Consider the following 12739-nt stretch of genomic DNA (forward strand, 5'->3'; position numbering starts at 1 on the left):
TTCCAGGTATATATCTGTATATCAGTATATCTGAAACTGGTTGAAAGAATGTCAAGAGTGTGCAAAGCTGTCATTGAGGCAAAGGGTGGCTACTTTGAAGAATCTCAAATATAAAATATATTTTGATTTGTTGAACACTTTTTTTGGTTACTACATGATTCCGTATGTTATTTCATAGTTTTGATGTCTTTACTATTATGCTACAATGTAGAAAATTGTCAAAATAAAGAAAAACCCTTGAATGAGTAGGTGTGTCCACTTTTGACTGGTACTGTATATTCAAACCCTATCAAAGCACAGATCTCAAGGTAACAGAGAGACTTTAATAGAATACTCGGTGGGCTTGAATTCTCAGACCAGCAGGATCATCCACACTTTCCTCTTTGTTGTAGTTGAGAACAGCCTCACACAGAGACATCCGCTCCCTCCTCCAGCTCTCTATATATAGTCAAATCCCCCACAAGAACTCTGTCCTTGGCTATTAAGTTATTAGGGTAGCGCAGTCTGACATGTGCTTTTCATCTCTGGGGAAGGAACTTTGTGAAGACTGTTCTGTGTAGAACCACCACTACCACAGCTAGCTAGCTAGGTCATACATCAACTCATAGACCCAGAGAGACAATAGCCAAGGCCAAGATGGTTGACTCAGACTCACCATGTTCTCCCCCGTAGCCCCCCTTGAGGACCTTGACGTAGTCCGACTGGCAGTCCCGTGCCTCCACGTCGAGGTCACCAAACCTGATGACTAGGCTGTTGCCCTCTGGCACCTGGATCTTCCACTCACACCAGGTATTGTTAGGGTAGGTGCCCGGGTAGCTCTTAGAGGAGAGGACACCGCTCTCTGGGCCCAGCACGGAGTGGCCACAACCGTCATCTGGACAAAACCATAGGAGAGAAGTCGAGTTAGATTAGGATGAAGTTCTCTCTCTACTAGAGGTCGACCGATTAATCGGAATGGGCGATTAATTAGGGCCGATTTCAAGTTTTCATAACAATCGGAAATCGGTATTTTTGGACGCCGATTTGGCCGATTATTTTTTTTTTTTAACCTTTATTTAACTAGGCAAGTCAGTTAAGAACACATTCTCATTTTCAATGACGGCCTAGGAATGGTGGGTTAACTGCCTTGTTCAGGGGCAGAAAGACAGATTTTTACCTTGTCAGCTCAGGGATTCAGTCTTGCAACTTTACGGTTAACTAGTCCAACGCTCTAACCACCTGCTTTACATTGCACTCCACGAGGTTATGCAAATGCAGTAAGAAGCTAAGCTAAGTTGCTAGCTAGCATTAAACTTATCTTATAAAAAAACAATCAATCATAATCACTAGTTAACTACACATGGTTGATGATATTACTAGTTTATCTAGCCTGTCCTGCGTTGCATATAATCGCTTAGGTACACGTTGCTCCAACCATAAACATCAATGCCTTTCTTAAAATCAATACACGAGTATATATTTTTAAACCTGCATATTTAGTTAATATTGCCTGCTAACATGAATTTCTTTTAACTAGGGAAAATGTGTCACTTCTCTTGCAAACAGAGTCAGGGTATATGCAGCAGTTTGGGCCGCCTGGCTCGTTGCGAACTGTGAAGACTATTTCTTCCTAACAAAGACAGCCGACTTCGCCAAACGGGGATTAATTTAACAAAAGCGCATTTGCGAAAAAAGCACAATCGTTGCACGACTGTACCTAACCATAAACATCAATGCCTTTCTTACAATCAATACACAGAAGTATATATTTTTAAACCTGCATATTTAGCTAAATGAAATCCAGGTTAGCAGGCAATATTAACCAGGTGAAATTGTGTCATTTTGCGTTCATTGCACGCAGAGTCAGGGTATATGCAACACTTTGGGTAATTTGTCAGAATTGTACGTAATTATGACATAACACTGAAGGTTGTGCAATGTAACAGGAATAACGTTTTGTTTTCGAGATGATAGTTTCCGGATTCGACCATATTAATGACCTAAGGCTTGTGTTTCTGTGTATTATGTTATAATTAAGTCTATGATTTGATAGAGCAGTCTGACTGAGCGATGGTAAGCAGCAGCAGGCTCGTAAGCATTCATTCAAAATAGCACTTTCTTGCGTTTTGCCAGCAGCCCTTCGCAATGCATTGCGCTGTTTATGACTTCAAGCCTATCAACTCCCAAAATTAGGCTGGTGTAACCCATGTGAAATGGCTAGCTAGTTAGCCGGGTGCACGCTAATAGCGTTTCAAACGTCACTCGCTCTGAGACTTGGAGTAGTTTTTTCCCTTCCTCTACATGGGTAACGCTGCTTCGAGGGTGGCTGTTGTCGATGTGTTCCTGGTTCGAGCCCAGGTAGGCGCGAGGAGAGGGACGGAAGCTGTACTGTAACACTAGCAATACTAAAGTGCCTATAAGAACATCCAATAGTCAAAGGTATATGAAACACAAATCGTATAGAGAGAAATAGTCCTATAATTCCTATAATAACTACAACCTAAAACATCTTACCTGGAATATTGAAGACTCATGTTAAAAGGAACCACCAGCTTTCATATGTTCTCATGTTCTGAGCAAGGAACTTAAACGTTAGCTTTTTTACATGGCACATATTGCACTTTTACTTTCTTCTCCAACACTTTGTTTTGCATTATTTAAACCAAATTGAACATGTTTCATTATTTATTTGACGCTAAATTGATTTTATTGATGTATTATATTAAGTTAAAATAAGTGTTCATTCAGTATTGTTGTAATTGTCATTATTACAAATGAATAAAACATTACAATCGTTTTTTTTTTTTTAAAGGGCAGATTAATCGGTATCGGCTTTTTTGGTCCTCCAATAATCGGTATCGGCGTTGAAAAATCATAATCGGTCGACCTCTAGTCTCTACTTTGTTGTATTTCAGTTACATCGTTTAAGACTTGTTAGACCATGATATGAGGAATGTGTGATGGTGGAGAGAAACCAATAAGATGCAAAGTGCTCTCTCATCTGGAAGGCAAATAAAAACATTTTGTAAGACAATCAACATTGTACATTCAAGGCTCAACTTTCACTTCACAACCAGGACAAGCAACCAGTAAAAAATACATTTATCAGTCTGCTTGCCAACATTACTAATTTCAGCAGCAGGTCTAAAAAGAGAACATGCCAGTACATATAAAAGGAATCACTCATGGTAAGTAAACACTTAGGGAGGGAGACAAGTCAAGACATGCCAAACATATTGTAAATGTTGCATTGTGTCAGTCAAATAAAATGCCTAATGAGAGCTATTTGAAATCAGTCCTAATTACATCAATCACAGTGAGTCATAATGAACCAATGTCTCATGAGCCAACATCTTCTCCTTAGACCGACAAGTCAAAACAAACAGGAGTTACTTCACAGAAATACCTGCTGCATTTCTGTTTAGGAACGCACAGCATAACACTGACACACAACCTCCAAGAAAGGCAATTGCTCTCTCCCTGGAGATCCCCATTGGGTGAAAGAAGAGGTGGGGTGTTTGACTGCTCAGCTGCTGGGGCCAGACCAGATCCAGGCTCCTGCAGGTGTGGGGCTGCCCTTTGGCCGTGTGTGTGTGTGTGTGTGTGTGTATGTGTGTGTCAGTGGATCCCACGCCTTGGAGCCCTGGTGACACAGTGGCCCCTGTTTACAGGGAGGTTAATCCACTGTCCCCCAGGGTGTGGCATTAACACCTGTGACAGCACTAACAGGCCTGCATGGGCCTCATGGCAGCTGTGTCCCACAGAGACCAGTCACCAGACTGCTTCCCACCGACCTTGACCCAGTCCTAGTCTCTAATCCCTTGCGACTTCATGTAGATAGGACATTATTGCTTAGCAATATGGTGAAAATGAAACCTCTTATCAAAGGCAATGTTGAGCTACTAAATTACCATATTGATATAGGCTACCTATTGAATTCTTCAATCATACAGTGAGGGGAAAAAAGTATTTGATCCCCTGCTGATTTTGTATGTTTGCCCACTGACAAATAAATGATCAGTCTATAATTTTAATGGTAGGTTTATTTGAACAGTGAGAGACAGAATAACAACAAAAAATCCAGAAAAACGCATGTCAAAAATGTTATAAATCGATTTGCATTTTAATGGGGGAAATAAGTATTTGACCCCCTCTCAATCAGAAAGATTTCTGGCTCCCAGGTGTCTTTTATACAGGTAACGAGCTGAGATTAGGAGCACACTCTTAAAGGGAGTGCTCCTAATCTGTTTGTTACCTGTATAAAAGACCCCTGTCCACAGAAGCAATCAATCAGATTCCAAACTCTCTACCATGGCCAAGACCAAAGAGCTCTCCAAGGATGTCAGGGACAAGATTGTAGACCTACACAAGGCTGGAATGGGCTACAAGACCTTCGCCAAGCAGCTTGGTGAGAAGGTGACAACAGTTTGTGCGATTATTCGCAAATGGAAGAAACACAAAAGATCTGTCAATCTCCCTCAGCCTGGGGCTCCATGCAAGATCTCACCTCGTGGAGTTGCAATGATCATGAGAATGGTGAGGAATCAGCCCAGAACTACACAGGAGGATCTTGTCAGTGATCAAGGCAGCTGGGACCATAGTCACCAAGAAAACAATTGGTAACACACTACGCCGTGAAGGACAAATCCTGCAGCCCCCGCAAGGTCCCCCTGCTCAAGAAAGCACATATACATGCCCGTCTGAAGTTTGCCAATGAACATCTGGGTGAAAGTGTTGTGGTCAGACGAGACCAAAATGGAGCTCTTTGGCATCAACTCAACTCGCCGTGTTTGGAGGAGGAGGAATGCTGCCTATGACCCCAAGAACACCATCCCCACCGTCAAACATGTAGGTGGAAACATTATGCTTTGGGGGTGTTTTTCTGCTAAGGGGACAGGACAACTTCACCGCAGCACATTAAGGTCCTGGAGTGGCCTAGCCAGTCTCCAGACCTTAATCCCATAGAAAATCTGTGGAGGGAGCTGAAGGTTCGAGTTGCCAAACGTCAGCCTCGAAACCTTAATGACTTGGAGAAGATCTGCAAAGAGGAGTGGGACAAAATCCCTCCTGAGATGTGTGCAAACCTGGTGGCCAACTACAAGAAACGTCTGACCTCTGATTTCCAACAAGGGTTTTGCCACCAAGTACTAAGTCATGTTTTACAGAGGGGTAAAATTCTTATTTCCCTCATTAAAATGCAAATCAATTTATAACGTTTGACATGAGTTTTTCTGGATTTTTTTGTTGTTATTCTGTCCCTCACTGTTCAAAGAAACCTACCATTAAAATTATAGACTGATCATTTCTTTGTCAGTGGGCAAACATACAAAATCAGCAGGGGATCAAATACTTTTTCCCCCTCCAGTTATACTGAAATATAAAAACACAACATGTTAAGTGTTGGTCCCATGTTTCATGAGCTGACATAAAAGATCCCAGAAATGTTCCATATGCACAAAAAGCTTATTTGTCTCAAATGTTTTGTACATCCCTGTTAGTGAGCATTTCTCCTTTGCAAAGATAATCCATCCACCTGACAGGTGTGGCATATCAAGAAACTGATTAAACAGCATGACCATTACACAGGTTCACCTTGTGCTGGGGACAATAAAAGGCCACTCTAAAATGTGCAGCTTTGTCACACAACACAATGCCACATGTCTCAAATTTTGAGGTTGCGTGCAATTGGCATGCTGACTACAGCAATGTCCACCAGAGCTGTTGCCAGATAATTTAATGTTCATTTTTCTACCAAAAGCCGTCTCCAACGTCGTTTTAGAGAATTTGGCAGTACGTCCAACCGGCCTCACAACCACACCAGTGGCCAGGAGGTAGGGGCTAGGGGTTTGTTTTTGGACTGGGCCCTTAAACTCAGATATATGTGGCACATAAACACTGTCCAGACATCAATGGTAGGTTCTGTGTGATGGTGGAGCATTTTGTATAGGAATAAACATGGATTAAAAAACACTGACTTGTGGATAAGAATCCCTAAAGTTAGATTCTTTCCAAGGAAGGTAAATCAAATTGAATGGAAAAACATTTAAGCAAAATTAGCAGGCCCGTGGACAAATGAGGCTATTAAAAAGCAAGATGGGAGCTTTGACTTCTCTGGCCAGTCCCAAGCCATGGAGCGGCAGGCACACACAGTGGCCTTTGTGGTCCGAGGCTGAACTAGGTCCAGATGTGAGGCTGGGTGAACACCACAGCGGGACGGAACTTTTTAAACAGGATGCAGCTACCCACCTGGAAGAAGGTGCAGGAGCGGTGACATCATTACCACAATGGTAAAGGAGGAAATAGACAACACCTATGCCGCAGAGCATTACTGACCATAGGTGTGTAAACAGAGAAGGGCAGAGTGGGCCCTATAACATCCACTGAAGAGTATTTTCATGTAGTGGTTTGTTTGGGACAATAACAATCAACCTTTCTGTCTACTGTATGTTTAAGGTTGAACTTTTTTTTAGTGTTTTTTTTTTTTACAGTTAGTCCAGATGTACTTTTTTTAAACACTTGACAGCATCCCCAGCAAACAGGCCAACTAAGCCTGTTTTTAAATCTTCCATGACCTAGACATTTTCCGATCCTCTCTGATATGGGGTGCCTGTGTTGGAGGTTTCAGTCTGTCTTTTTTTATGCTCCTAAGATTCCTCATTCATAGCAAGGCAACATTTGTCTATGCAGTGCATATAGCTAGCTTGACGACTCACACTGACTAAATTCTTCAGCTGCTCTGTCATTCGCTACATACTTTAGCCCGAAACTCATTGAAGTTGTTTTGTAGTGACGAGTGGCGTTGTACAAAACAATGTCCAGAACAGACACACTGCAGTTTTGTCACAACACAATGCCACTGATGTCTCAAGGTTTGGGGGTTTGTGCAATTGGCATGCTGACTGCAGGAATGCCCACCAGAGATGTCGCCAGAATTTAATTTTAATTTCTCTACCATAAGCCGCCTCCAACATCTTTTTAGAGAATTTGGTAGTACGTCAAACCGGCCTCAACTGCAGACCACGTATAACCACACCAGCTTAAGACCTCAATATCCGGATTCTTCACCTGCAGGATCGTCTGAGACTAGCCACCCGGATAGCTGATGAAACTGAGTTTGCACAACCAAAGAGTTTCTGCACAAACTGTCAGAAACAGTCTCAGGGAAGCTCTGCGTGCTCATCGTCCTCACCAGGGTCTTGACCTGAATGCAGTTCGGCGTCAACGACTTTAGTGGGCAAATGCTCACCTTCGATGGCCACCGGCACGCTGGAGAGTGTGCTCTTCACGGATGAATCTCGGTTCAACTGTACTGGGCAGACGGCAGACAGTGTGTGGGGCGTCATGTGGGAGCGAGCAGTTTGCGGTTGTTAACGTTGTGAACAGAGTGCCCCATGGTGGCAGTGGGGTTATGGTATGACCAGGCATAAACTACAGACAAACAAACACAATTGCATTTTATCGATGGCAATGTCAATGCACAGAGATACCGTGACGAGATCCTGAGACCCATTGACGTGCCATTCATCCGCCGCCATCACCTCATGTTTCAGCATGATAATGCCCATGTTACAAGGATCTGTACACAATTCCTGGAAGCTGAAAATGTCCCAGTTCTTCCATGGCCTGCATACTCACCAGACATGTCACAGAGCATGTTTGGGATGCTCTGGATCCACGTGTACGACAGCGTGTTCCAGTTCCTGCCAACATCCAGAACTTCGCACAGCCATTGAAGAGGAGTGGGACAACATTCCACAATCAACAGCCTGATCAACTCTATGCGAAGGAGATGTGTCATGCTGCATGAGGCAAATGACTGGTTCTGATCCATGCACCTATCCATTTTAAAAGGTATCTGTGACCAATAGATGCATATCTGTATTCCCAGTAATGTGAAATTCATAGATTAGGTCCTAATGAATATATTTTAATTGACTGATTTCCTTATGAACTGTAACTCAGTAAAATCTTTGAAAATGTTTGCATGTTGCGTTTACATTTTTGTTCAGTGTAGTTGTCACGGTATTAGACTAAGCATAGGTTATTTGATGATGTTGAAACGTTGAAATGGTGCTGGAATAGTGCAGGCAGGTCCTGTTTTCCTTGCAACTTCCGGTAACTCTCCATGGTTCTAAATCAATAGGTGCTGAGTAATCCGAAAATGTTGGAAACATTAAAAAGAAAGGTTCACCCATTTTGAATGGTACATTGTTTTTGTGCATCTCTGAGTGATGTTCTATCTATTCCCTGGGTCATTTCATGTTTATCTGAGTTATTGGCGTTCAAACAGGCAGAAATCCAGCCAGTATGATGTAACACAGTTAAAGTCGCTCTCGTTTGGAAGCCCAAACAGATATATTTGACTAAAACATAATAATTTCAAACCTTGATTACATTTGTATATGATCACGTGTTTCTCTATTATGCGTGGGAATACTTGAAACAGATTTCCAAAATTAAAATCACAGAGCTGATTTCCTGGTGTTTTTACAATTAAGTTGAGCAGATTAGAGTATTTTCATTGTCTTCTCTTTACAGCAATAGCCATTTCAAATCATATCAAATTATATTTGTAAATAAACTAAACATAATAATAGTCCAGGTGGCCATTTGAATAATTGTTTAGCAGGGGTAGAAGCTGTTAAGGAGCCTTTTGGTCCTAGACTTGGCGCTCCGGTACCGCTTGCCGTGCGGTAGCAGAGAGAACAGTATGACTTGGGTGACTGGAGTCTGACAATTTTTGGGGCCTTCCTCTGACATTTGAACTCCAAACTATGTTTTTCAGCGATTGGATTTAGAAATATTGCGATATTCCTGGCTGGGCCTCTGTTTCACTAACATTCGCAACTCAACAATCATCTCTTTGCTATTTGCCACGCAGCGCTGGCCAAATTGCGGGCCCTTCCGACAGGCTATGCGATTTAAAACAATAAAACAGAGAAGCTAATGATCATCCATATCATGCTCTGGTGTAGTAGCATTTAGAATAATTAAAAAATATGTTGTTGATTAAATACATTTTCTCCCCAATTTCGTGATATCCAATTGGTAGTTACAGTCCTGTTCCTTCGTTGCAACTCCCATACGGACTCCGGAGGGGCGAAGGTCGAGAGCCGCGCGTCCTCCGAAACACAACCCAGCCAAGCCGCACTGCCTCTTGACACAATGCCCGCTTAACCCGGAAGACAGCCGCACCAATGTGTCTGAGGAAGCACCGTACACCTGACTACCGTGTCAGCGTGCATTGTGCCTGGCAGTCGTTAGTGTGCGATGGGACAGGAACATCCCTGCCGGCCAAACCCTCCTATAACCCGGACGACCCCCCCATGGGTCTTCCGGTCACGGCCAGCTGTGACAGAGCCTGGACTCGAACCAGGTTCTCTAGTGGCACAGCTAGCACTGCCATGCAGTACCTTAGACCACCGCGCCACTCGGGAGGCCCTTCATTTTATTAATTTCTGTATAGGCAGGAGTAGGCCAATTAGGCTATATAACTTGTGCAATTCAATTTACTTTAGGGGAAGCGTAGCCTTATAGATGCGCTGCAATTCTTCCCCAACTCTATGTTGGACTATAATATGAATCGGACTAAAACTGCTCACTGCATGGCTCAACATGAGAATCCCAAAGGCAGACAGTTTGAGAGATTTAGCGGTCTCCTAAACTGACTGCTTGTGAGTGCTAAGGCATGCGTGGCACTACAGTGCATTGTTCAAGAGCCAGCGGTGCGTCCTTGGTAATGAGCGACAATACCACAGGAGCACAGGCACAAAAAGATGGCCCAGCTTCTAAGGGAGAATCTCAATTGCATACGCCTCGTGTCCTCTACCCTCGCCACCCTCAAAACCCATTGGATGAGAAAGCTAGAGGTCCTTTTCCTCCAATGGGTTTTGAGAAGGAGGCGAGAGGATGCGAGGAGAACAAAATTGAGATGCTTCCAATGGCACGTAGCCTACTATGAGCCTAGAAGGTTACATGAGTACAACATCGAGCCATGCTGTCACTGCGGTGTGAGAGGACGATCATAGCTAGTATTATCCCAGCACCCAGTCAGTTCCTTCCTTTTGGCAGGTTTGTCACTGGTGAAAGACACCTACTGTATCTTCAAGGATTGTTAGATTACAATTGACGGGTATAGTATGTTGCCCTACATGTCAACAACATCCTAACTGACAACACATTCGAATATTTCATATCATGGAAGCCTGCTGACGATCTCATACGAGTAGGGGATTTGCTGAGGAAACGTTGAAACAAACCGTCTCTGCTCAGTGGAAAGGTTGAAATATTTAAGTAGAGTGTGGAGATCAATGAATCCATAAGAGTGCATTTTTAAACTAAGGTCAACAGGCCTTAATGGTTAACCATTGCACATTCCTCATCTAATATAGTAAGTACAGCTCAAGGAGTAATGTTTGGAAGACAACTGTTAAAACATGACTGGTTACATTTGAGTCAGAGTTCTCAACGTTTTGCATGATTGAGCGCAACTTAATGTGGCCTAACAATGATATAATGTATCAAATGTATGATGCATAAGATACATTGTTGCAGTTATATGCCACACACTATTGTTACATTTGACTGTTGGCAACCCAGTTATCACACACGTAGTCTACTTAACATTCGAGGCTTGTTGAACATGCCACCCAGTGTTATTAACCCTTGATCTGCCATGTGGACCAGGCACACCAATGAAGTCTAGTACAAAGTAAAATGATCGGAACCATGGTGAATTAAATAAAAAAATATATATTTCCAATCGAATGTAAGGTAACTAGATCTGTTAAATCTCATCGGTTGTAGTACAAAAAGTATTGGGTAACCGTGTAAATCCCTGTTGCTAACAACGGTTAGTTTGCTTACCGAGTTTTTCACCGACCGCGGAAAGTATAGACCAAACGACAAAGAATCCATTAACTTTCTTCTTTACAGACATCTCAGCTTTTATCCACAGTAACGCAACGAAGGCGCATATGGAGACACATTTGTTTCGTTTTCATGGGATCATTTTCTTTAGGAAGTTTTGCCGTAATAGAAAGGACCCCGACGCGCTCCGTCTGTTTCTGTCCTGCCTGCTTCTCCACAGTAGATTCATTCCTTGAATGAACTCTTCCGTGTTTCATCCACAGGCGTCGACCAACCAGTCTGACCGCCTCTGTGTCGTTGGGGAGGGGGGGATAATTGCTGAGCAGCCAAGAAAAGTAGACACGCAACACAATTAATCAAAATAATTGTTGAGTTCAACTGCCTTCCCCCCCTCCGGCTGAAAGTTATAGGCCTATGATCGTTAATACTAGGATTACTTCTTACATACAATATTCTGTACTCAACTGCCAGTTTGCTACCCTACATATTGTAGCCTATTTAATGACAGCAATACTATCACTTAGGTAAGATGTTTTTTGGTTTAACATATAATGACCATAGGGCAGTGAGGTATGAAAGATCCCTGTTCATGTGTTGATTGATCTAATCAAATAGTATGCATGCTTCTCTTTTGCTCTGTCTCTATGCATCTGCATTTTATTATTTCACCTTTATTTAAACAGGTAGGCTAGTTGAGAACAAGTTCTCATTTACAACTGCGACCTGGCCAATATAAAGCAAAGCAGTGCGACAGAAACAACACAGAGTTACATGGAATAAACAAGCGTACAGTCAACACAATAGAGAGAGAAAAAGAAAGTCTATATACAGTGTGTGCAAATGGCATGAGGAGGTAAGGCAATAAATAGGCCATAGTAGAAAAGTAATTACAATTTAGCAGATTAACACTGGAGTGATAGATTAGCAGATGATGATAAGCAGATGATGGTGTGTAAGTAGTGATACTGGTGTGCAAAAGAGCAGCAAAGTAAATAAAAACATTATGGGGATGAGGTAGGTAGATTGGGTGGGCTATTTACAGATGGACTATGTACAGCTGCAGCAATCGGTTAGCTGCTCAGATAGCTGATGTTTAAAGTTAGTGAGGGAAATCCACTTTTGACTGACTGGTGTTATTTCGCTTTAGGGAAATCTATTTTTTATATTCCTTGTTGAATTTTTTTGTTGTTGAATAGAACGTTCATGCTATTGTTTGATCAACAAGATCTTCTTGACCAATGTCTTTCCTGTAAAGAAGGACTACTTTACTGTAAGGGCCATCTCCAAATTGTCCCCCTGCTGCTCTCTTGCCAAAGACAGAGAAGTTATACGCTGTCTCACTACCACACAGTGACCGTACTGGCCTCTCAGGGGAGATGGTGAGGGGAGGCTGTGGGACTCCCCTAGGCCTGGGCCTGCTGCTAGTTGCAACAAACACGTTAACACGTCCGCATCTGAGCTCCATTAAACACTTCCGCAATCACATGGGCTCATATCACACATGTCCTGAACCATAAACTTTTATGGGTTTGATAATGGCAAATGCAGCTGGAGCTTAGGCTTACTACCAGCATAGATCAAATCGAGCAGAGTTAATCACTAGCTAGGCTGGAACTAAGTGCTGAGACCACAGGCACATAATGTGGTACAGTGACCAGATGATGCAATAATGAGTTAAAAAGGGAGGAAGCATCAAGATAGGCAGACTCATAAGGCTCTGTTCAGACTGCCTTAACGCTGTGGCCTATTGATTATTAGTCATGTATTTTATCACCTTGATGTATCTTCCTTTTCTTTTTTTCACTTTTTTTTCTTTTGCTTAAACAGCAGGCAATCTTACATATTGTGTCTTTAATGTTGATCTTTGGTCCATAAATTGAATAGTGGAACT

General features: G+C 42.5%; 1 protein-coding gene across 2 annotated transcripts in view; it reads right to left on the reverse strand.

The window, feature by feature from the left end:
- Positions 1-11116, reverse strand: part of dcbld1 (discoidin, CUB and LCCL domain containing 1) — a 42370-nt gene extending 31254 nt beyond the window's left edge. For both annotated transcript variants that reach the window (XM_014205141.2, XM_014205140.2), the window contains exons 1-2: positions 10846-11116; positions 656-874 (exon numbers count right to left, since the gene is read on the reverse strand). In XM_014205141.2, coding sequence (XP_014060616.2) covers positions 656-874; positions 10846-10918 — 292 coding nt within the window. In that variant the 5' untranslated portion in view covers positions 10919-11116. The remainder of the gene's footprint in view (positions 1-655; positions 875-10845) is intronic.
- Positions 11117-12739: the final 1623 nt, after the last annotated feature.

This window comes from Salmo salar, chromosome ssa06, assembly GCF_905237065.1.
Source record: "Salmo salar chromosome ssa06, Ssal_v3.1, whole genome shotgun sequence".
Taxonomy (NCBI): Eukaryota; Metazoa; Chordata; class Actinopteri; order Salmoniformes; family Salmonidae; genus Salmo; species Salmo salar.